Source organism: Enoplosus armatus, chromosome 8, assembly GCF_043641665.1.
Source record: "Enoplosus armatus isolate fEnoArm2 chromosome 8, fEnoArm2.hap1, whole genome shotgun sequence".
Taxonomy (NCBI): domain Eukaryota; kingdom Metazoa; phylum Chordata; class Actinopteri; order Centrarchiformes; family Enoplosidae; genus Enoplosus; species Enoplosus armatus.
In genome coordinates, this window is record NC_092187.1 from 5,862,073 (window position 1) to 5,887,008 (window position 24,936).

At 42.3% G+C, this 24,936-nt stretch overlaps 3 protein-coding genes across 3 annotated transcripts; 2 read left to right on the top strand and 1 right to left on the bottom strand.

Annotated features, from left to right (window-relative positions):
- The first annotated feature begins 526 nt into the window (after positions 1–526).
- Positions 527–14,551, top strand: ap4b1 (adaptor related protein complex 4 subunit beta 1). The gene is made up of 13 exons (XM_070910341.1): positions 527–639; positions 1,549–1,773; positions 1,863–1,993; positions 3,213–3,360; positions 4,361–4,646; positions 5,258–5,356; positions 6,207–6,318; positions 6,860–6,943; positions 7,131–7,234; positions 10,290–10,497; positions 10,574–10,888; positions 12,958–13,089; positions 13,322–14,551. Exons 1-13 carry the CDS (start codon positions 527–529, stop codon positions 13,789–13,791), a joined length of 2,427 nt encoding a protein of 808 aa, XP_070766442.1. The 3' UTR covers positions 13,792–14,551.
- Positions 14,552–14,878: 327 nt separating this feature from the next.
- Positions 14,879–19,737, top strand: LOC139288892 (alpha-1,3-mannosyl-glycoprotein 4-beta-N-acetylglucosaminyltransferase C). Its single transcript, XM_070910343.1, has 5 exons — positions 14,879–14,961; positions 16,911–17,009; positions 17,178–17,328; positions 18,263–18,517; positions 18,605–19,737. Exons 2-5 carry the CDS (start codon positions 16,914–16,916, stop codon positions 19,501–19,503), a joined length of 1,401 nt encoding a protein of 466 aa, XP_070766444.1. The 5' UTR covers positions 14,879–14,961; positions 16,911–16,913; the 3' UTR covers positions 19,504–19,737.
- A 973-nt stretch (positions 19,738–20,710) lies between these two features.
- Positions 20,711–24,371, bottom strand: cfap126 (cilia and flagella associated protein 126). The gene is made up of 5 exons (XM_070911047.1): positions 24,345–24,371; positions 24,185–24,247; positions 23,898–23,972; positions 23,590–23,790; positions 20,711–21,031 (listed from the first exon to the last, which is right to left on the bottom strand). Exons 1-5 carry the CDS (start codon positions 24,369–24,371, stop codon positions 20,711–20,713), a joined length of 687 nt encoding a protein of 228 aa, XP_070767148.1.
- Positions 24,372–24,936: the final 565 nt, after the last annotated feature.

Here is a 24,936-nt window from a genome sequence, read left to right on the forward strand (position 1 = left end):
ACCAAACGATACAGGTTGAGGAACTGCCTGTTGTGCTTCTAGATGGCAGTGTTGTTCCTACACCAACCAGCAGAGAGCAGCATATGATTAAATACAGAAGCTAAAAGCAGAAGAAGAAATGCGGAAGTGCGCACCGTGTAAACAACCGAGTCACTCAAATAGCGTTACGAATGAAATCCCGCGTTTGAAGTGTTCAACGGTAAAGACAAACAACTGGATGTGTTAAGACTGGTGCAATGTCGCGAGTGTTATTTTATATTTACACGGTCGAGACGTGTGTGTGTGTGTCAGTGAATAAAAATGTTCAGCTTTGACTCAGATTTGCAGGATAAAAGCCTGACTTACTCTCTTCTGGTCAGTACGTTAATAATAATACGGTTGTTGTCGTCATATCTGTCAAACGTCAGCCCCTATAAGCCGCTTTTTGTGAGACAGCTAATGTTTAACATCACGTACATGTAGCTACTGTAATGTGAGAGCCATGTTGTTTTCTGCTGTGTCAGTGAGCGGGCTGTCTGCGGCCACCATGCCTTATCTGGGCGGTGAGGAGACGGTGAAGGAGCTGAGGAGAGCCCTGTCCAACCCCAACATCCAGTCTGACCAGCTGCGCTACAGGAACACCATCCTCAAAGTCATCAGGTAGGTCACAGACACAGGGTTTGGTGTTGGAATTCAATACAACATCCCATAAAGTCTACTTTTAAGATGCCTATAATATTCAGGTACACTATAGATCTATAAGATTTAAGTCCTGGTTGATGTTACTGGTGGTAACAGCATGTCTGCTTTAATACAACAGCAAACACTCCTTGAGCAGCTACCTTGTCAGAAATATAACAGAGGAGCAGCTGGTGTATCTGCTTACATAGCATTGCTTTAATAAAAAAGTCAGTCAATAATAATTACAACCGATTTCATGCTGCACACGGCCAGAGTAGTTTTCCACACAAGCAGGACACAGTCAAGTTGGTTGCCTTGCTGAAGGCTTGTACGTGTATAAGCCAGCAGCCACAGGGGAGCAACAACTGGGTGTCATCAGAGATGCCATGTCATGCCTGTCAGACGTAACCCATTACATGTAACTGAAAGACCCTGTTACTCTACAAGTATTGTGTTGCCCATGTCAACCCATCATCGGGTTACATTTTTAATGTGTCCAATACTTTGGTTTATTACCGAATACCTGCAAAACTAATGACATTCCCATCATCATTTCATGCGCTGCACTTGGTGCTAACACGCTAAACAAAGACGTTTTGCTGTAGCTCCCCACTAGCTGGGTGTAGACTCTGCCTTGTTTATGTTTAGTTGTTCTTCCTTTACTTTCCCCTAATGTTTGATCAACCCTGGTTATATTGTAAGTGTACCATTCATATCTATGTGGAGGCAAGTACTCTCTCCATAAAATAGTCCCTTAAATGCAAGTATCTAAAGAGATCTTGACTTCCAGACCACATTTTCAGGCCCTGAAAGCTCTTATTTAAGGTTAACAGTGGAGTCTGATTTCTTTACTCTTTCCCTCTTTCTCTTTCTTCCTTTTTTCTTCAGGGCGATGTCACAGGGTGTGGATGTATCAGGCTTGTTCAGTGAGATGGTAAAAGCATGTGCCACAGTCGACATAGTCCAGAAGAAACTGGTCTATGTCTTCCTGTGTTCCTATGCCACTTTAAACCCAGAGCTGTCTCTGCTGGTCATCAACACGCTGAGGAAAGATTGTCAGGATCCGAACCCCATGGTCCGCAGCCTGGCTCTGAGGAACATGACCAACCTCAGGTGAGGTGCTACACACCAACCTCAGTCACATCAGCCTGTGACTGCTAGAATAATTCGTTTTTTTTATACTGTGTGTCTGTGCGTCCCAGGTTACCCAGTCTGGTGGAGTATGTGGAGCAGCCTCTGACAGCAGGACTGAGGGACAGAGCAGCTTGCGTTCGACGAGTGGCTGTACTTGGCTGGGCCAAACTATACAATCTCCAACCCAGCTCGGAAATAGGTATGGTGGATGGATGGCTTTCTTGCTTCTGATTTCCTTCCCCATTGTCATACTTTCTATCTATCCCTGTTATTCAGTGACAGTTTTGCTTCACCTGCTTGTAAGGTGTATGGAAAAGGGAGGCATATTTGAGGTATGAAAGCTCCAGCAGTGTTTGTAGTACTCAGAGAATCTTCATTATGAAACAGACACATTGAAACCCGTGGCCTTTATCAGGGTCATCAGACAACACTCGCATAAAGAATTGTTTTATAGGCAGCTTTTAGTGTGACGTCATCGTGAGATGAACCAGAATGACTGAGAGCCTATAAGGAGATCAACATGATGAGTTGATTTTGTACCTTGAACTGCACAGATTGCAAAAGTAATGGCCGTAAAATGTTCAATATCCCACAAAGGAAACCTTCCTGTTAGCTCAGAGTGCAGAGGGTTTTAATACGGTGGTGGATAGTTTCTCACACAGGCTGGTGATGAAGAAAGATTTAAATTTTTTAAAGTTAATATTATTTGAGCTGTAGAAATCTGGGCTTGGACTGAACTTACCTGAAACCTCTGATACGATAGCATTTAGATGATTTCTACAGGACACAGCAGCTGAGTTTAGACTAGACTACCGAGATGGGGTTTGAAGAGACCATGTGAACAGCTCCCTTATATCTGTTCAGGCTTTACAGTACAAATAGCATCATGTTTTTATGACAAATACGTCTTAAATAACATCTTTTTTTATCACTAGTCCATCTTATGCATTGGGAACAAGAATTAATGCACATTAAGAAAAAGAGCACAACATTATTATTATTATTATTGTTGACAAACATAGAAAACACAGCTCTTTACGTGTGAGACAATACCAAATCTAAAATTATAACCACCAATTTATATGATCCAATTCAAATTTTACACAACACAAGAAAGGCATTAAAAAGTAACCATACTTAATAGAATTCATTTTAATGAGCATTTTATTTTCTGTACTTTCCTGCTTCCAGTTAAGCAGAATATATTTACATGCCAGCAGACTGACAGTCGTCATCATGTTGCACTTAGAACGACTTTCATTATATTTACTTCTGTAACACCAAAAACTGTCGTTAAAGGATCCTCCTCTACCAGCAGTTCAGTTATTGTTGACGTGTACATGCCTAAATATGTTGTCATGCTCTGTGTATATGCATCCACATCAGGTCCACAAACCTCTGGTTCATGATTCTTCCAGATGCTGCAGTGGTGAATGAGCTGTACAGCCTGCTGAGGGACCCGGACCCGGTGGTGATGGTGAACTGCCTCCGAGCTCTGGAGGAGATCCTGAAGGAGGAGGGAGGAGTGGCAATTAACAAACCTATCACCCATCACCTCCTCAACAGGTTGGCCCAGAGTTAGAACATCAGAGAACCATGTCACTAAATGGAAACTGTCAAAACAAGGAAATCTTTTTCTGTAAAATGGCTCTTCTTCATTTTGGAATAAACCTAAACCGCATTCAGCCAAATTGCAGCAGTTTTTATCTTCTAAGTGGTTATACTCGCTATCTTTTACCCCAATGTCTAATCTGGGGAGGAGGAGATTTATGATGTTTGTGAAAAAGACACAGCTGCTACTGAGTGCCCTTTGAGGTTTTACATAAAGAAGCCTTTGTTTTGTCTTCCTCATGATTTTGCATTATTTCCTCATGTGATCAGCAGCACTGAGCTTGTCTCTCTGTGTAACTATCAACAGTGTATCTTCAGAGACTATCAAATCAGCAAAGTTTAATTGCTCCCCAGATCTTCCTGGTAGATTTCTCTCTGCATTACTGGCAGGGAGAGCCTTTCTAGATGCTTCACATCAAATCACTCAGAGTTTAAAACTGCAGGCTGTACATTTCCAGGACATTTCCTTTCTTTCCTTTTCTTTGGGATATTTTGTCTCCAGCATTCCCAGAGGAACAGCTTTTTTAGCATTTGATTTTAAGTCACAATTAACATGAAAAACATAATTTGATGATGTCAACATGGTAGTCCTGAACCAAATTCCATGGAAATCCATCCAATAGTTCTGGAGACATTTCACTCATGCATGGCTTAAAAGGCCCAGTTATTTCCTCAAACAGCTGTTAACAATGTTAAAATATTGACAACTACTGTGGCCTATTAGCCTCTCAAACCAGAGTTTTCATAATATGAAGATATGACATCCAACCGAACGAGCACAATGTTTTTACCAACAGCTATAACTGCAGTTTTCAGTTGGTTACTATATTTACACAACTTTTAGCACAGGCCATCCCATTGACAGAGTGAGCAGGTGCTGCGGGTCAGACACTTCAGTAATATACACGGCTGCCCATGTTGTGAGGTCGAACTCTGTGTGTGTCTGTCCCCTCAGGTTGAAGGAGTCTGACGTTTGGGGTCAGTGTGAGGTGCTGAGGATCCTCCAGCGCTACCGGCCTCAGTCAGAGGACGAGCTCTTTGACATCCTGTCCCTGCTGGATGCCTCCCTGATCAGCCCCCACCCCCCAGTCATGGCCGCCACCCTCAGCCTCTTCCTCAGCCTCTGCTCCAGCCTGCCTGCTGTCTGTCTGGCGGCCCTGGAGCGAGTACGCGGACCCCTGCTGGCTGCCTGCGGGAGTGTGTCCAGAGAGATGAGGTTCACTGCCCTCTGCCACATACAGGTCAGTGGGAATGATTCAAGTTTGGGGAAAGAGGGTAGAGGGTGTGAAAGTGTCTTACAGTGTGTGAAAGATTAACAGGGCCATATCTCCTTTTATTGTAGCAAGTTTTAATCAGTTACATGTGTCCATTTTAGAGTTGATTTTTTTAGAGTTATGTGTGTGCACTGTAATATTTGGCTTATTAGCTTATTTATTTTTTGAAGTGCTATTTTGTCCAATCAGCTTGACTAATCTAGGAAAGGCAAAACTGTATTTATACAGCCCATTTGAAAACTCACACAAACCAACATTTCTTCAAACCTAAATCTTTATTTGAAGATATGTTTATTAGTTGTTGTTGTTGTTGAATGTGTCCATGAGATATAGGACAACTCCGAAGAAATTCTGAATAAGACCCGACAACTGGACAACATTGTTTGCATGAGAAAGCCTTATCATTTGCTTGTGTGTGTGTTGGTATGCCGAGTGGCTACAGACACAAAGTATGTTATTTTTTGCATCGCTATTTTTTTTTAATGAATGAAATTTTAATTATATTTTCATCAGTGTAATTCTGCTGTCAGTGGGAGGCGGGGACACATTTTGAGAAATGAAATTGTGTCCTCTTCTAGCTGCTGTTGCGTTCTCTCCCTGGCCTGATGGGGGCGCACTACAAACGTTTCTTCTGTGGCTATGCAGAGCCAGCCTACATCAAGCAGAGGAAGATGCAGGTGAGGCCTGTTTAACTCACTGCTGCATTTCTGTGCATTTTTTTTGCAAGTCACATATTATTTATTTTGACCTCTTTTGTTTTTTTTCTGCTTGGTTATGTTGTGCTGTTTCTACTCTACAGCAGCTGTGCTGCAGTTTGCAAATAGTTATATCGTCCAACTGAATCTAGAGTTGAAACAAATTATGCCGTAAACGTCCCTCTTTAAAATAACCGCATAGTCCCATTTATAATGCTTCAAAAAAGCTTTAAACAGAGGAAAGCTAAAGGGATTTTTTCCCCTTCAAATTCCATCATTGCTATTTCTGTCTGACTTCCAGGCTAGCTGTTTCCCCCTGTGTCCAGTCTTTATGCTAAGCTAAACCGTCTCCTGGCTCTAGCTTCATATTTAGCGTACAGACATGAGAGTGGTATCATGACTTCCCAAAATGTCAAACTATTCCTTTAACTTACTTGAGCGATTATTTTCAGCAAGTTGGGAAGCTAAACGTGCATGGAGAGAAATCAGTCTTTGAATCCTTTTAGAAATGTGTGTAACCACACATATGGATTGTAAGGTGAACCCACAGCAGGCTAGTACTTCACTCAGTTAATGTGCTAACAAAATGAGGACAGTAGCGGATTCATTGACTACCAAAATTCTGGTTAAAGAACTTGAAAGGTTCAGATAGTGTGAGACAGACGAGTGTTTGGAGCTTCACCCAGTCTGGATATCTCAGTGTCGGCTGATTCAAGGTTAACTGATTTGTTCCCCCAACCTTATGGAAGTGCAACACCTTTTAACATGCAATGATCAGCAGCAGCCGTCCAGCACTTTGATAATAGTAAAGTTAGTACTGTTGTGTTTGCAGGTGCTGGTGGAGCTGGTGAATGATGAGAATATAGTAATGTTACTGGATGAGCTGAAAGGATACTGCACTGATGTCAACACTGACACTGCACAGGCTGCAATCTCAGCTATAGGTAAACACACACAAGCACACACACCATTATGTGGCAGTACAATGCATGACAATGGACACACTCTCTTGTCTATACTGCTTTCCCTGAAAGCAGTATAGACTTAGACTTTGTTTAAAAAAAGAAACAACAATATACAAATAATAAATACAGATATAAAAAATATGGGGGACAAAATAAATATATACATGGAAAAATGTAAAGTATGTACAAATTGTGCAGATTTATGTGCAGATGTATGTGCAGTTAAACAGTCTTATAGCTGTAGGAATGAACGACCTGCGGTAGCGCTCCTTACACCGTGGGTGTAACAGTCTGCTGCTAAAGGAGCTGCTCAGGGCCCCCACAGTCTCGTGCAGGGGGTGAGAGGTGTTGTCCATGATGGATGTCAGCTTGGCTGACATGAAATATATGTTGTGTTAAGAGTGCTGAAGAAATTCAATTTTTAAAATCTCATCACCCCGTGGTGAAGGCGTTAGACTTCTTATGGTTCAAGTCATGCTCTCACTCATATTCTGTGTTTTCCTATGCGGGCTGGCCGCAGGTCGTATTGGACGGAGCTACAGCGACAGATGTTTAGAGATCCTTACCGGACTGCTCGGGCTCAAACAGGAGCACATCACTTCTGGTAAAACCTGACCCCCCACACATACACACTGCATACAGACTGTACTGAAGTCTGTCAATATGCAGCTGCATTTATTTAAGTGACTTTCAGACAAAAGAGCCATTTGCATTATGTCACAGTTGACAGCACCTGTTTTTCCATGTAGTCTGTCTCCACAGTAACTCTCTCTCTGTATCTCTCTCCTCAGCGGTGGTGCAGACTATGCGTGACCTGGTCTGGGTGTGTCCTCAGTGTAGCGACACTGTGTGTTTGGCTCTCGAGGGATGTGAGGAGACGCTGCAGGATAGTCAGGTCAGACTGCATTGACACTGTTGTCAAAAATGTAACCATGTCATCAAACATTCACATCCTTTACACAAGTGAAAGTAGTAATACCACAGTACTCCGTTACTAGTAAAAGTCCTGCAATCGAAATGTTACTTGTTACGTAAGTATTAGCAGCAAAATAAGTTCTCATTATGCAGAATTGTTCCTTTTAGAGTGTTATTTTATTGTATATATTAAAGGTTAAAGGGCTGAAAAGATATTTTCTCAATCCCTTTTGCGGTGTAATTACGTTTGGTCTTCAGAGGCAGAGAATTTCCCAGCAAAACTGACAGTCACAAATTGCGTGCGTTGAGTAAACCTCTGTTAACATGTCTCCTCTTATTATTTGTGTGATCCTCCCTAAAATGCAGAGTGATACAAACGCTCACACAAATGACATGCAAGTCATGACTCCACCCTGATGCGTCTTTCGATAAATACAACAACAATGTGTCTGGAGGTGAATGTATCATATCTATCTGAATCTGATCCCCAGTAGTTTACACTGATTGCGGACACTCAATCATCATTTTGAGTTGTCTCTGACAGGTGTACAGTTGCACTGGTGTAAATTTTGCATCTATAGATTGCTATAGTAATGAAATCAGTTTTTCAGGGGTTTTAACTTGTAAGCAGCAGTCATATGGTAGGTGATGAAGACGGAACTAATTTGAACTGCTTTATATTTATGGAAAATCTTAATCCGGAAAGTAACTAGTAACTATAGCTGTCGAAAAAAGTAGTGAAAAGTACATTGAAATGTAGGGGAGCAGAAGTATAAAGTAGCATAAAATGGAAATACTCAAGTACAGTACTTGTAAATATACTGTGTAACTTTACACCAGAGGTTCGAGAGGGCTGTTTTTTAACAGCCAAGGGTTATAACGCCTGCGTCATCAGACGCAAACCCTTCTGAAACAACCTTGAGAAATATACTGAATCCCTGCCAACTGCACAGCTCCTGCCCTGTTGCAGATGCATTTAGATCAGGTTTTAGCAATATGATAATGTCAAGCTTGCAAGCAAATGTGGTTGTTACTACTGAGTTTTTTATTTCTCTCCCCTCTCTTTCTCTATGTTTTTAAAAGATGTTGACATGCTCCTGTCTGCATTTCTTACTCAGTATGTTTGCATGCACACAATAACCTGATTACTGTACATAAACAAATGAAGGCAACTGTTGAATTGTAGTTCTAGTATTGTGTTATATACATGGACGGATTGTGAGAGAATGAGCCTCATGAAAGTCACTTTCTGTCATTTCAGTGACATTTTGCAGGTTAACCACAACACATTCCTGCTAGTGGTTGAAAGCTGCACCTTCTGAATTTTCTCACGCTTGAGATGAGGAGAGGCTCTCTGGCTTGTCACTAGAGCTGACACTCATCTTCACAAATATTATACAAAATACTATAAAGTACTATGTAAAATATTACAGCAACAACAGTGGTGGAAGAAGTAGTCAGGTCTTTAAGTTAAAGTAGCAATACCACAATGTAGAAACACTCTGTTAGATGTAAAGCTTAAATTTTACTTAAGTAAAAGTACAAAACTTTAGCATGTAAATATTCCCAAAGGTAGCTTGTGACATTAATTGCACAAAGACAACTCAATTAAGATGTTTACATCAAGGCACTTAGTCCGGGTATAATGTAATATAATGTTGTTGTTGTTGTTGTTGTGTGTGTGTGGTTGTGGGTGTGGGTGTGGGTGTGTGGGTGTGTGTGCAAACGAACAGTCTCTACCACCTTCTTGCTTCCCTTTCGCTGTTGTTTGTCTGCCTCAGTCTGCACTGTTATAGAAGAAGCATTCACATCCTTGACTTAAGTTAAAGTGGCAATATCTGAATATAAAAATACTCCATTACAAGTAAAAGTATCGTCATCAAAATGTGACAAGGGACTCTGGCTATTAAATAAATGTAGTGGATTAAAAAGTGCAATGTACCTCTGAAGTGTTTTGTAGTAGAAGTTGCAGAAGATGAGGGAGAAGGATATCAGTATGCTTCAACAAAGTTTGTCGGATCGTTGAACAGCATCTGAAACCCCCTCTGTGGGCTCTAATAAGGGTCAATAAGATTTTGAGTTTGTGAAACGATGTTCAGAAATAATTTAAAGTTGCACAAGAGACTCAAGTTTGTGAATGTTGTTTGTGGAAAATATTTGCAGTTACAGCAAAAACTCTGAGCATGTCTTAATAATATTTGTGCACTAATTATATAAACAGTTACACAAAGACTTTTGTGAACAAAGCAGTAAACTGTGAAACTCAGCACTCGAATTTTCCGCACTGTGTGTGACACTGAAGTTACAAAGAATTAATTTTGGCCCTGCTTTCGGCTGTAAAAGTTAAGTGACACTGCTTTGGATCTGCACTCGGATGTTTACAAAAGTCTTGGTTTAACTTCTCTGTTGATTTTACCACAAATCTTTTCTACACATTCACAAACTTAAAGCTTACAAAGGGTGATATAATCAATTATGAACATCATTTCACAAGCTCAAAATCGTATTGAGCCTTAATCAAGCACACTTGGTGTGTGTCTGATCTTTCCAAAACTGACAATCCAACCAGCACGCCCATTTTATGCAGTGTGGAGGTGAACAAAAGTAGTCAGACTTTGAACTTCTTCATACAAGTATTTCTGTCTCTTTTTTCATTCAGCGTTCCCCCCCAAACAGCATTGTGTGTATCCATGAGGGCTAATAAATACATTGAATGAATTTCCTTCCTTGAAAAACATTTGCAAAGACATTTTTTGGAAGAATTTAGAACCTACATTTGTTTACATCCATGTTTTTTTTTGCTAGCAGTCTTCTTTGAATGCTGATCATAATAACAGCGTGAAACCGTCAGCATGACTGTGTATCATGTCATCCGCGTCACTACGCTCACTACTAGAGGTCAAAAACTCCACAGGGTACCTTTTAAACCTGAGCAGGAATCTGATCAGCCTGAGTAACTCAAAACATCTCACTGGGTGTCCAGGGCCTTTAAATTCAGTGTTAATCCTCTTCTTATTCTCCTCATCCTCCATTAGGGTAGGCAGGCCTTGCTGTGGTTGCTGGGCGTGTATGGGGAGCGAATCTCCAGCGCCCCCTACACGTTGGAGGTGTTCATTGATGGAGTGAGGAGCGAGGCCTCTCTGGGAGTGAAGATGGAGCTGCTGACGACCACTATGAGGCTGTTTTTGTGCCGGCCTGCTGAGACACAAGACATGCTCGGAAGACTTCTGCACTTCTGCATAGGTGTGTGTGTGTGTGTGTGTGTGTGTGTGTAAGAGAGACAAAGAGATGATATTGTTAACACTCTCGTGTTTTCCAGAGGAGGAGACAGACATGTGTGTGCGTGACCAGGCGCTTCTCTACTACCGCCTGTTGCATTGTGGGATAGAAGAGACACGAAAGGTCATCCAGGGTCGGAGGTCAGACCCTTCTCTGGGTGTTCTGATTGGCCGCCCCGCGGAGCCCATCAGCCAGTGGGCATGCAGCTTTAACACTCTGGAGCCTCTGAGACAGGGCACCGTAGAGACGGAGTCCGCCAGCAGAGGAAGCCCTGAACATGTGACCTTTGACCCCAAGCCTGACACTGACCTCTCAGACACACTGAGCTGTAGCCAAGTTGAAAAGGTTCATACAGGTGAGTATACAGTGACAAGCCCAGACATACAGTACAATACCTTCAGAAATCTAACTTTGTGTTATAAAAGTCCTCTTAAAATTGTTTAATGTTACTCTTTTGGCATTGACTCTACACAGGATGACCCACAATGACAAAGCAAAAACATGTTTTTAGAATTTTTTGCAAATGTATTGAAAAACTGAAATCTCTCATTTACATACAGTCAGTTTTCAGAACATTTGCTTTGGCACTCTAAATTGAGCTCAGGTGATGTTTGCTTTGATGATCCTTAAGATATCTCTAGAACTTGATTGGTATTCTGGTGTGGCAATTCAGAGTGCATGTCAGACCTTAAACCAAGCCATGAAGTCCAAGAACCTCTGTGATCATATTGTGTCATGGTATAGATTTGGGAAACTGTTCAACACGTTCCCAGGAGTGACAGTGAGCTCCATCCAAACTCAGTAACCTGACAAGAACGTCATCTTCCTGACCAAGAACTCAAAGGCCACTGTAACAGAGCTTCAGAAGTCCTCTGCAGAAATGGGGGAACCTGCCAGAAGGACAACCATCTCCGAAGCACTCTGTCAATCAGACCTGTTGGTAGAGTGGCTAACTCCTGACTCAAAGTTATATGACAGCACCTGGAGTTTGCCAAAAGACACTTGTTCGTTTTCTTGCAGAGAATTAGAAGAGAAGACTGATTCCGTCACGTCTGTGCGTTCAATATAAAGATGGAGTCAGCAGCTGGTTAGCTTAGCCTAGCATAAAGACTGGAAACAGGCTAGGCACCTGTCAATGAAACATAATGGCATACAGCAGCAACATACCAAACGTCAGCAGCACTCACAGCGGTGCTTCTAGCTAAATTCTAACAATGGTAATGATTTTTAGCTTAGTTTAGTGGGATAGCATGCTAACATTTGCTAATTAGCACTAAACACAAAGTGCAGCTGAGGCTGATGGGAATGTCATTAGTTTTGCGGATGTTTGGTCATAAATCGAAGTCTTGGAAATTTTGACCTGATGAAGGCGCGACATGAAAAGTTAAGTAATGGCCAAAGCTTGCAGAGACTTGCCCAAGAAGTCCTGAAGCTATAATTGCTGCCAAAGGTGCTTTTATTAAGCACTGAATAAAGTCTGTGAATACTTTTTCATTTGCAAAAAGAAGTATTAATGTGTTTTTGCTTTGTCATTATGGGTTATTGTTTATAGAATTAATTGGCAAAAAAGTCTATTTAACCCATTTCAAATTCAAATCTAAAACACAATTGGGACTGCCAATTGTCCATGGTTTTTGGACAGAGGTTTTGGATATATTTTACATTATGTTACCTACGTGAGGTTGTCTGTATGTCCCTAACTGTGTGTCCCTGGAATCTCCCCTGCAGGACCCTAAGCGACACAAATAAGAAAATGACCATCTTCTCTTTATTACAAGTAAAACATGCTATAGCCCATTTTTGGAAATCAGTTAATAGATCAAAGTTGCACTCCTGGCTCGAAAAACGTAGAAAAACTTTAAGGGAAAAACACTCTGAGAAGATGGGGCGATATTACATTTTTTAGAGGGGTACAAATCTTTAGAAAACTTTCTCCTTGGATTACAAAGTGTAGGCATATTCGTTTCCTTATATGTTTATTTTTTTCTCATCTCGTTCTTTAACTTTCTAAACTTTTGTATGACCTGTCAAGTTGTATCTATCTATAACACAATAAGTAAAGTGGTCTGACTACTTTCTGAAGCCACTGTACTACTGAGAAAGGTCACAGATATCTAAATGGGTCCCGATGGATCCAGCGTACATACTAAGTTGTGTTATTTTGGTCAAAGACTGAGAATGCCCCCCCCAAGGTTAGGGCCCATTTCTGGTAATGCAGTGCCATTTTTAATCACACATCTCTTCTTCTGGCACTCATTCTAACTCCCTATCTCCCCTTCAACCTTATCCTTCTTCCCTCTCCCTTCCTCTGTCCACCATTTGGCTCCCTGTTGCTGCATCCTTACCCTCTCTCTTCTTTCCACTTCCTCCCTTTCCCTGCATCCTCCCCTTCTTTCTCTCTTTGCCCTTCCACATCCTCTCCAGGCTCAGACAGTGCCAATCGGTGTACAGACTCCTCGGCTGATGTCCCCCTCAGTTTGTCCCTCTCCCCGGCTCTCAGCCCAGAGGAGTTTGAGCGCCTGTGGCTGCAGAGACATGCTGTGCAGGCTGAGAAAGGTAATTTAATGGAAGGAGATTCTTCCAGGACAGGAATTATGGTTGACAGGAGCAAACGGGCCTGCCATAAAAAATATAAAACCAGTGAATGAAAGAACTGTACTTAAGTACAAATTTGAGGTACTTGCACTTTATTTGAGTATTTTCTTTTCATGCCACTTTATACTTTTACTTAATTCTGTCTGTCTGAGATCAGTTTCTCTGACTTTGCTCCTTGTTTTTTTGTGGTTAGGTGCTGAGAACATGGAAGAGGATTATGTGTGCTTGGAAGAACACGTCCAATGCCCTGCCATACCTCACTGTTCGCCACAAAGCCTTCAGGCTGCGATGCAGCTGGTCAATATCCAGACGCTGGCCTTCACTCCGCCACACACACTCCCCTGGAGGGTCTACCTGTACACACACACCCAGCACGCACACTCTGGCGACACGCCCCACAGCACGCTCATACTGGGGGAGCTGCTGTACACTGGAGAGGCAAATCAGAGAGTAGTAGTAAAGAAAGCCATGGGTGACGGTGAGGTGGTGGTGGAGGGCAGGGAAGAGGAGGCCACGGCTGGCGGGTTGAGTGGGAGAGAGTGGCTGAGAAAAGATGGAGAAGAAGAGGAAGTAAAAGTGACTCTGAAACAGCAACCAAGACATGACAAAGCTCTGAAGGGGTTTCTCTCCATCATTACCACTGTACTGCACACACTGTCCTGAGAGAGACACTGAAAATGCATTACACAGACAGACAAACACATCTTTGTACTCACTGTATATCCTTACCAAGGTGCTCACTGATTGGTGGAGGAGGCACTGACAAAAAGGCTGTCACTTTGCAAAGTCCTCTCACTCTCACTCTGAGTTGTCAGGCTACCATAGTGCAACAGGAAACCGCACCCATATACACATGGTGAATAAGGGATAAAACCACTTCCCATATCATCTTGCACATTTGAAGTTGTAACAGCCTCAATAATTGATGTTAGAGTGGAGTCTTTACAGGAGTAAAAACTTTCAGTAGAGAGGTAAACTTCAGCTGAGGGACATTAATCTCCTCAATTTTCAGTTTTTTTCACAGTGGGGCCATAATAAGTAGATTAAAGAATAGTTCAGGTTAGATAAAGGTTTGGCCTGATGGGGGCACTATAGAGGACTAGTTTCACTGCACCAAAACAGTATTTCTCCCTCTTGGGACTAATGTTTACAGACAAACACATGCCCTGATGGAAGTAACCATCTTACTCCTGCACAGGCTGCAGAGCTGGGCAGGGGCCCTGAAACTGACAGGCATTATGGATATTGTTTTTATGTCTGTGCGCTCACCACTGAGCTATTGTCAGAATAAGCTCCCATATTTCCATCCTCACGCTTGAATGTAGATAAAATGTTTTTGATTTGTGTGTACTTTGGGGGCTATCATGATAGCAGCTGGCTGAAGGTAAATGCAAACACATGAGCAGACTTAAAACAATAAAAACACGTGGATCCATTGTTGATTCATTCACTGCATTGTTATGAGCTTGCATGAGTTTTAATGCAGCAGTGGAGAGGTTTACTCCACTGAGCTCCTTCACTCAATATGACTCGGCTGGTTTGTACGCAGGCGGGCGGTTGGATGTCGTTCAACTGTGACGATACACCTGGATCAAATGAAACCACGGCCACCTGGTTGCCCGTGCTCACGCCCATGCAGCGTCGTGGAAGACCAGAGCGTCCAAACAAATAGGAGGTGGCAACACTGGCTGCTGTTATATGCAGAAGTGTTAACGGGCGAGGCGTCCTCCCCTCTCCGTTAGTGCCGTCTGTGATTTTCCGTGCCTTATACGTACAATATCTAGGAGGCGAGTGACGGCCAGCCGCCGGGCTGCAGCCACCAGGCTGAGGGAGGTGAGTGGGCACGAGTTTCTAATTTAACTAACTGTTAAACTGTAATGATACCTGACTCACTGCTACTTTTCTTCACGTGCTGACTGTGTTACCCATTTAGCTAACTTTTTTTTATTTTATTTCGCTACTTTTTTCGGGAGGAAGGCGTAACATTATGTGCTGACGGTATCGGTTTATTTTTAATTAGTTTTATACTGTCGCCAGCAAGGCTGGCTTTTCGATGGAAACGTTACCTTTTTTAAATGTAGCTATAATTAAGCTAGTTAATATAACTAATTACAGTTAGCTCGGTTCGCAGTAGAAACGACGCAAGTTAACAGTGGGAAACGAGGGAAACTTTAGTATTATTATCTGTAATTCTTTTTTTATGCTGTTTATTTTTTAATGGCCTATTCAACTGGTTCTCAGTAACAACCAACAATGAGTCCATGATAGTAACTATAACAACGTTACTTTTATTGACAGACTGTCCCTTTTGAACGTTACTGCTGTAGTTTCTTGTGGTAGCTTTTTATTATGGGCATATTTATTTATTTTAAAAGAAACTCGTGTTAGCTAACGGTATACTAATTATACATGACTAATTATAGATGAGGAGGCCTGGTCTATAATTAGTTTCAGCAATGGAGGTTCAGTGTATTTGTTGACAAAACAAAGGCAGCATAGTTTGAAAATCGTATAATTAAGTGTGTGCTGTGTACCAGGTGTAATGTGACTGGGTTCACCTTAACGTGATTCCTGCACTATAATGACATCCTTACTTCTCAGTGCGTGTAAACCGAGCAGAGGGGTGTAGCTCGTCTTAGCTAAATATAAATCCAAGGGTCACCCTCCATTCAATCCCTTGTCGACAGTGTTTACACAGCACTTCCCCATTCCCACTCACTGTAAACTGTAGATGCCACAATCCCAGGGCATCTAGACAAGAAGAAAGACACAGTGCACAATAGCAATCGAAGTAGAAATACTAACTAGGAGGCTGTCTGCACTGTCTTATGGCTGTAGTCAATGTACTATTACATTGTGTACTTTATTTGATCTCATTGATCTCTCAATTATCAAATTATGTATTTAAATGAGTAATGCTGAACAGTTAAGTTTAGGTGTGAACCTGTAAACACAAAAAATACTAATATGAGAAATAAGGAATAAAAGTCTTTTTGTAGTTGTTTGCTGGCAGGTTAGGGTGCCCCGGTAGTGAATGCACTTTTATAATCTTGATTTTAATAATGACAGATTTGAACAAGATGTAAGCTTGAGTTTATATATTAAAAACTCAACTCTATGCTATCACAATGTATGGTTGTTTGAATCAAGTCTACTGAAAGCCAGTGCAGGCATGTTGAAACCGTCAACCTCTGTGATTGACCAGCAGCGGCTTTCTGAACGAGCTGATGTCAAGAACAGGTGTTACCACTGAATCAGGAGAACAGTTGCAGAAGATCAGGAAATGATAAAGGAATTAGTATAATTTACAACACGTCTCAGCCTAATAAAAGTATTTACGACTACATCAGGATTGTCTAATATTGTTACAATTGAGTTGTAGGGTAATATTTGATGAATTCAGCAGGCTAAATGCATCTAGACAGCTAGGTTTTGACATCAGGCAGCTTCTACACAGTCTGGTTAATGTTCTGATCAAGGTCAAGTGATAACATTCGGCAGATGCTGAAGAGAATATGTTGAGGGACTTTGGGGTTCAGATTATCTCAGGGGTATATTCAACAGCGCTGAAGTGAAATGTCCTTTACTAGACTATCTACAGTATCTGACACATACTGTAAATATGAGCATGTAAATGTACACATTAGGCTCCTCAACACACGCAGTCCAACATGTTCAACCTGAAACATTTATTAACTATATCCTGAATTATTTACTGTTGTGCTGACTGAGTTACACACCGGCATAATGGATTGTGTACGTGTGTTTGTTTGTTATGATAGGAAATGCGTCGTCATTCAAAGAAGAAGAATGTTGTTTTGGGGGTGCTGCTTCTCATCGGGGGATTATACTTCATTAGCCATTCGGACTTCCTCATTGCTGTGAGTGCTCACCCACAAAAACTCACAAACACAGGATGAGAACGTGACATGGGTCACATTTCAGCCCATTTGATGCCACACCTTCATTGCTTACAGGAAATGTCTTTTTTACAAGGAAGTATCAGGCATCAAAGGCTGCACTTCAAATAATAAATATTTGTTTTGCAGGGCCTGACAAGGGCACACGAACCAATCCCAAATGACTTAACTTGGCAAGCAGAGAGGCTGGTCAGTAAGGAGTCCTGGGTCGAACAGGGAGATTACCTGCCTCTCAATGTGTCCTATCAGCTGCTTGCTGGAGCACCATCCACCCAACAGAGTGAGTGACACACTTTGTTTGTCCATTTTTTTGCTGTATTAAGGTGAAAGCTGAATTGATGTGATGGTTATTAACTTTGTCCATAAGTTATTTCCAAGCTGCCGCCTTGTTCCAGGAAAGGAGGCCATTGAAAGAGCTGAAAACAAAAAGTGATCTGTGACTGAGTGTTTAACTGAATCACAGTGGTTACACAGGAAAATATGGAATATCATTTTTTGCGCCACTCTTGTGCGTACTTGCACTTATTGTATAGTCGGCATATTGTATGTTTTTATATTTGTTTTTCTAATTCCTATTTTTAATCTTTATTTTATAATAGCTTTTAGCACAGCCTCAAAAGTATGCCTCCTTTTTTCAGGTGGCTCCAAGAAAGGGAAAAAAAAAACGCAGGTTCACCCAAAATATTGAACCTGGCTCAAGTTCTGCTGCAACATGACGTCATCCGGGAAAGCGCTGTTGTTTTAACATGGCATATTTTTTTTCTCAATGCCCACTAAGCAAACGCAATGTAGATGTAAGGCCTAATGAAGTTGTTTAGCAGTTTAAAGGTACATTACAGTGTCACCTGTCAGAGGGCCCAGTAGACTTATGACTGCATAGCCTGACACCCACTGCAGGGCCTAGTGATGGTCAAAACACAATTTTACAACAGTACTGGGCTTCTATAGGAATGCTCACCCAACTTTTGGCACATTTCACCATGTGTATTCATTAATTTCGCAGATGCTTTTATTCTAAGGGACTTAAAATAAGTCATTCCACCTCTATAGGAACAGGAGCTAGATGTCAAAGATTGTAAGTGCATCCCTCCAAACAAATGACTAAGAGAATGATTAGTGCTACAGTAGAAGAGAAGTGCTGAGAAGTGTTTATAAGTAAAAAAATTTATATGTAAAGCCCACACATTTGACTTTTCTGTCCGGACATGTTTCAGGGTATTTGTCAGTTGGATTGTCATCAGTGAAGAGGACGAAAGGTAGCTATCTAATTCCCACCTTGCAGTCCCTCTTCTCCCAGTCATCTCCTGAAGAGCGCTCTTCCATGGTGGTGGTAGTGCTGCTAGCAGATTTCGATGTCAGCTGGAGAATCACTACAGTGGGGGAGATCGAAAAGGCATTTGCCTCGGAGCTGGAACAAGGCCACCTGGTGGTCCTTCATGTTCCTCAGGATTGGTACCCTCCTGTTACAGGTGCAGTGCATGTGTGATCCTACTAGTGTACAAATTCATTCACACAATGCTGTGATACTGATACAAGTCTCTCTGGTTCTCTTGCAGGCCTAAAGAGGAACTACAACGATGCCCCAGAAAGGGTATCGTTCCGCTCCAAGCAGAACCTGGATTATTCCTTCCTGATCCACTACAGTGCCGGTCTTGGTCGATACTACCTCCAGCTGGAGGACGACATCACCTCTGCAAAAAATTTCCTTACCACCATCAAGAGGCGCATTGAGGAGCAAGAGGCGAAGAAGGCCGCCTGGGCAATGCTGGAATTCTCAGCTCTCGGCTACATCGGGAAACTCTACAAATCCGCTCATCTTCCTCTCCTGGCCCGCTTCCTCTTCCTCTTCTACCAGGAAATGCCCTGCGACTGGTTGATGTCTCACTTCCGAGAGCTGCTGACTCAGAAAGAGCCAATCCTCTTCAAACCCTCGCTTTTCCAACACATGGGGATTTTCTCCTCATTCCAAGGGACATACAACAAGCTAAAGGACAAGGACTTTGAGGAGGGCTTCTACACCAATCCTTCAGCTGAGGTTTACTCTGATATGTCCTCCTACAACAAACACTTCCCCAAACTGGCCTGGGATGCCGGGGAGGGATTCTTCTGGGGGCGCTCCCCGGAAAAAGGAAATCACCTAACTGTGGTGTTCACAGATCCTACGGTAGTGACAGGGATATTTGTAGAAACAGGGTCAGGGGGAAAAGACCTCCTGGAGTCAGCTCAGGTGGAGATAGGCCAAGACGTGGTTACCACCGAGAAAGAGCACAAGACTTGCAGAGAGTTCAAGTTGCTGGGGACGTTCGAGAATGGGAGGTTTGAGATGCAGGAGATGGACAAAAAGTATAGCTCTGCCTCTTCCTGTCTGAGGATACGAGTCACAGATGGGCAGAAGGATTGGGTGATCATTAAGAAAATCAGGATCTCAACAAAGCTGAGAACACCTCCAGCATAGGAGTGGACATTCTTTCTTCCCACCAGGATAATAATTTATCTTGGTTTGATCTGTTGGACCTTGTATGCAGGTTGAACATGTGACTTTAGTGCCTTGTTAAACCGTTTCCCTGATGAAACGACAATCCAGCGCTTTATGAAACTGTGTGAGGCTGCTGTCAATATGAAGAAAATGTTTAACCAAGCTCTGTGGTAACTTGTGTCTCTTCAACATGAGGAAATTTGCAATGATAAAAGTTCGTATCAGCTGTAAGCAAGCAACTCCATGTGTTAAATATTTTTGTGCGTTATGTATCAGACAAACAGTTTGAGGTTTTAGCACACTCATGAGTGATGGGAACAGGGCCATTCTGTGTTGTTGAGGGGTTATTTACATATGGAATACAGGTTAGATTGTAAAATGTAATGTCCTTACTCAGAATACACCCGTTAGTATGCTGACCACACCAAGAGCCTTACAGTGTTCAGGACTTTGTTCAGGCCTCCACTTTGATTTTAAACTACAATTTATTTTTCTTGTGATCACTTTTGTATTGACACCATTCATTCAATACAGGTACGTTATTGATACAGAGTAGCTATCCCAATTTGATTACACGCAGCGATTGGGATCATGTTTGTGCTCCTTAAGTCCAGTCCACACATTTAGTGTTATTTATTTAATTTTATAGTCTCTGTGTTCCTGGAGGAGCAACATACTTTCCACATTTTCAATTATTCATCAATGTGTTCTCCTTTATTCCTGCCAGACCATATAAAGATTCAGATTTTCTTCTTCATATGCTGCCCATCATGCTGCAAAATGTTGCACGTATCCTGGAATTTGAGAGGGCCGAATCAAATCACTGACTGACAAACGCATATCAGCAGTCAACTGCTGTTTCTACAGAGATGAAAACAATGGCTTATTCTTTTGAGATGTTTATTGCAGCTGGAACTCTCACTGTTACCCTGGTCGGCTTGCAGAACAAGAAGGTATTATTATGGCGGGACTGCTGATGAAACTGTAACCACAAAAGAGGAAGAAGCCGAGGGGGGGTTGTTACATCCATAACAACTGATTTTTCATGATTCATGTATTGGAAATACTTCAGTACAATCAGCCATGCAAAATTAAGTCAAAACTGGCACTGTTAATAGGCATTTATTTTTGTAGTTTTGTGTTGCTGTGCATCTCTGTGTTTCTGCTTGGAGGATGATGGTGGTCCCTAGCTGGCTACTTTCTCCGCCACATTGCTCGCTGGTCTCCCTTTGCCAGTACTGGGCCTGCTATTGGTTCCCTCTCCAGCAGCAGGCCTCGTAGCTGGCTCAGCTGCAGAGCACTGGCTCAGAGGCCTGTCTTTCCCAGTAGCCTGAAGAACTTGTTTTTCTTCAGCAGGCTGACCCACGGATCCAACCACAGCTGCCAGTGAGTCCTGGTTTTGGCTGGCGGTTCTCTCGCCTCCAGTGACGGGGCAGTTCTTAGATGCTGGTCGGACTTCAGCTGCAGAGGATGGGGCAGCACCGTCCTGCTGTACGTCCACATTGGTCTGAAAGGAATGAGAACAGACGATGGCCACTAAGCTGATCTGAACAGACAAAAGGGGCACATTCTTGTTCATACAAATTAAAAGTTGAATTCATAAGCAATAAAACACTCACGCTCACTTCAGTATGCTCAGGAGTTTTGCTGCCTCAGTCTTACTTGGTCTGGTATAGCTAATGGTGGCAAATGTTAGCTAACATTATTGCTGTATAATGGACATTACCCATTAAATGTGTTGATTTCATGACTCTTTTCTACTTGTGCTTCTGTTACATTGTGTTTTAACATTTATCATGATCCTGTATTGGTCACTTGTGGCCACAGTACAGCTGTGGCCAAAAGTTTTGAGAATGACACAAATATTAATTAATTTTCACAAAGTCTGCTGCCTCAGTTTTTATGATGGCAATTTGCATATACTCCAGAATGTTATGAAGAGTGATCAGATGAATTGTAATTAATTGCAAAGTCCCTCTTTGCCATGAAAATGAACTTAATCCCACAAAAAACATTTCCACTGCATTTCAGCCCTGCCACAAAAGGACCAGCTGACATCATGTCAGTGGTTCTCTCGTTAACACAGGTGAGAGTGTTGACGAGGACAAGGCTGGAGATCACTCTGTCATGCTGACGGAGTTAGAATAACAGACTGGAAGCTTTAAAAGGAGGGTGGTGCTTGAAATCATTGTTCTTCCTCTGTTAACCATGGTTACCTGCAAGGAAACACGTGCAGTCATCATTGCTTTGCACAAAATGGGCTCCACGGGCAAGGATATTGCTGCTCGTAAGATTGCTCCTGAATCAACCATTTATCAGATCATCAAGAACTTCAAGGAGAGAGGTTCAATTGTTGTGAAGAAGGCTTCAGGGCACCCAAGAAAGTCCAGCAAGCGCCAGGACCGTCTCCTAAAGTTGATTCAGCTGCGGGATTGGGGCACCACCAGTGCAGAGCTTGCTCAGGAATGGCAGCAGGCAGGTGTGAGTGCATCTGCACGCACAGTGAGGCGAAGACTTTTGGAGGATGGCCTGGTGTCAAGAAGGGCAGCAAAGAAGCCACTTCTCTCCAGGAAAAACATCAGGGACAGATTGATATTCTGCAAAAGGTACAGGGATTGGACTGCTGAGGACTGGGGTAAAGTCATTTTCTCTGATGAATCCCCTTTCTGATTGTTTGGGGCATCCGGAGAAGAAAAGGTGAGCGCTACCATCAGTCCTGTGTCATGCCAACAGTAAAGCAACCTGAGACCATTCATGTGTGGGTTTGCTTCTCAGCCAAGGGAGTGGCCTCACTCACAATTTTGCCTGAGAACACAGCCATGAATAAAGAATGGTACCAAAACATCCTCCGAGAGCAACTTCTCCCAACCATCCAAGAACAGTTAGGTGACGATCAATGCCTTTTCCAGCATGATGGAGCACCTTGCCATAAGGCAAAAGTGATAACTAAGTGGCTCGGGGAACAAAACATCAAAATATTGGGTCCATGGCCAGGAAACTCCCCAGACCTTAATCCCATTGAGAACTTGTGGTCAATCCTCAAGAGGTGGGTGGACAAACAAAAACCCACAAATTCTGACAAACTCCAAGCATTGACTATGCAAGAATGGGCTGCCATCAGTCAGGATGTGGCCCAGAAGTTGATTGATTGAGTTTGCATAAACTCAGTGTAATTGTCAATAAAAGCCTTTGACACTTATGAAATGCTTATAATTATACTTCAGTATACCATAGTAACATCTGACAAAAAGATTTTAAAACTTTGTGAAAACCAATACTTGTGTCATTCTCAAGACTTTTGGCCTTTTTCACTCAACTACTTTGCGGACTTTCTTCTTTGCTTGTGCTACTGTTTGTAGGATTATTAGACTATATGGTCAGCATAATACAGCAGCTTGAATTAGAAAGCGGAGGCATATCAGAAAGACAAGTAAGCACCACATACATTCTGCATGCTGCTCCTTGCAGAGGGATGAGAGCGCTTTTATCGTTTCCAATTTCCTGAGGCAACACAAGAGAGCTTAACTTATTTCCGCTGGCTTTCCACAGGGACACGAGCCTGGTCTACAGTAGCTCAAGTCACTTGGAAATATAAAAAAATTTATTGAGCTCATTTGTGTTTTGCTTCTCCTCCACTCCTCAAAACATTTGGCAAATTAGATGGAAGTGCCAGGAAACGTGGTTACAGTCTTGTGCAGTAAAGCCTGCCTCCCGTCAGGGGTGGGGTCAGAATAATAGCCACTCAACCAATATGGTTTGAGTCTTTGTTCAGGGTGTTGATTGCTGCGTTCAGCTCAAAGGTCACATCTGTCAAGCTTTAAAAACTGGAAAAAACACACCCTGTGAAAACATGGGCTTTTGACATAGATATTATGAAAACATAAAGCAGTACCAAAACAGGTTGGAGGGAGCTTTCTAGAGCTTCTCGGTGAGCTCCCTCCAACCTGTTTTGGTACTGCCTTATGTTTTCACAATATGCAGAGCTTTATCCTCCAGGAAAACACTGGACAATCATGGACGTATGTTTGTGTGTGTTGCCTCCTGTTAACAGACTGTGGTCCTAACCTGCTCGCCGACATCCTGCAGCCTATCTGTGTTTTTGCTGCCCCTGTGTGGCTGAGACTCGCCAGTGTGCTGTGGGTCCAAGCCCCAGGACTTCAGCCTGTTGAGACCCTCCACAGAGCGGCCTGTGGAGTTGATGCGGCGAGCTGGGATACGAGCAGGTAGATCCCAGGTCCCCTTAAAGTCTGGCCATGCACTGCCCCTCTATAGCATCACACACACAAGGGAGTGGAGTCAAACATAGATTCACAACGACAGAAACAACAGCAATTTTTAATGAAAAGAGAAAAAGAGGTTTAATATGCGTTCACCTTTACCACTCCTGGGAGTAGATGTCCTCTATCATCAGCAATGAAGGTGGTGTGGCCCTCCTGTGCAGTGGGTCTCTACAGATACACACACACACACACACACACACACACACACACACACACACACACACACACACACACACACACACACACACACAGTGATGAGTTGAACTCATTCATCAAATTTTCAGATGACAATGCTGCTCTTGAAACTGCCAGGCAATTTGAAATACAACTACTATAGTACAACAGGACAGGACTGCTGATATAACGTTATCAAACGTTACCTCATTGAAGTGCTTAGACTCACACCAGTTCTGCAGCCTCTGCGACTTGAAGGCACTGTCATACTGACCGATGGGAAGTGTAAACTAGGTTATGTCAGAATGCATGAGTGAAACAGAACAGCAAAAAGTGTAATGTTCCCATTTTTCATCATTAGGTTACCTGGTTTGCTGAGTATCTGGACGACATTTCCGAATCTGTCTACAGCCTCTGCGTCTGTTTTTGTTGACTCGTTGCATAGCAACATGATCTGAAAAAATGATGGAGTTTGTGGAATGTGTTTATAAATACAATTAATAAATGACTATTTGAATCTGTGTTTTTTCTCATTATTAATGATTTTTATTGCTGTGTATTTGCTCGTTGTCCCATGTCCTCAAAAAATAATTTTACCTTGGAAGATGTAACCGAAAGTGTTTAGTAGTAGGTTAAACTGATGAGGAAAACATATCGTGTTTAGATATCGAATAGATATTTAAGTATGCTTTCGTTTTCTTCCATTTGAACGTGTCTTTACATATTTCACAAAGTAACCTCAGAAACAGAAGATTGGCCGACGACATTTATTGTGACATTCTTGACCGGAAGCCCAGTTATTTGGCTTCCGGTAACTAACGTGCCTCCCAACTCTGGATGTATGCTAGCAACAAACTAGACTGAAGCTTGTGAAGACGTCCAGCTAACTAAAACACGTTTGAGTTCCACTTGTTTTTTAAATTAGGAATATAGTTACACCAACCCTGACTTTAGCATA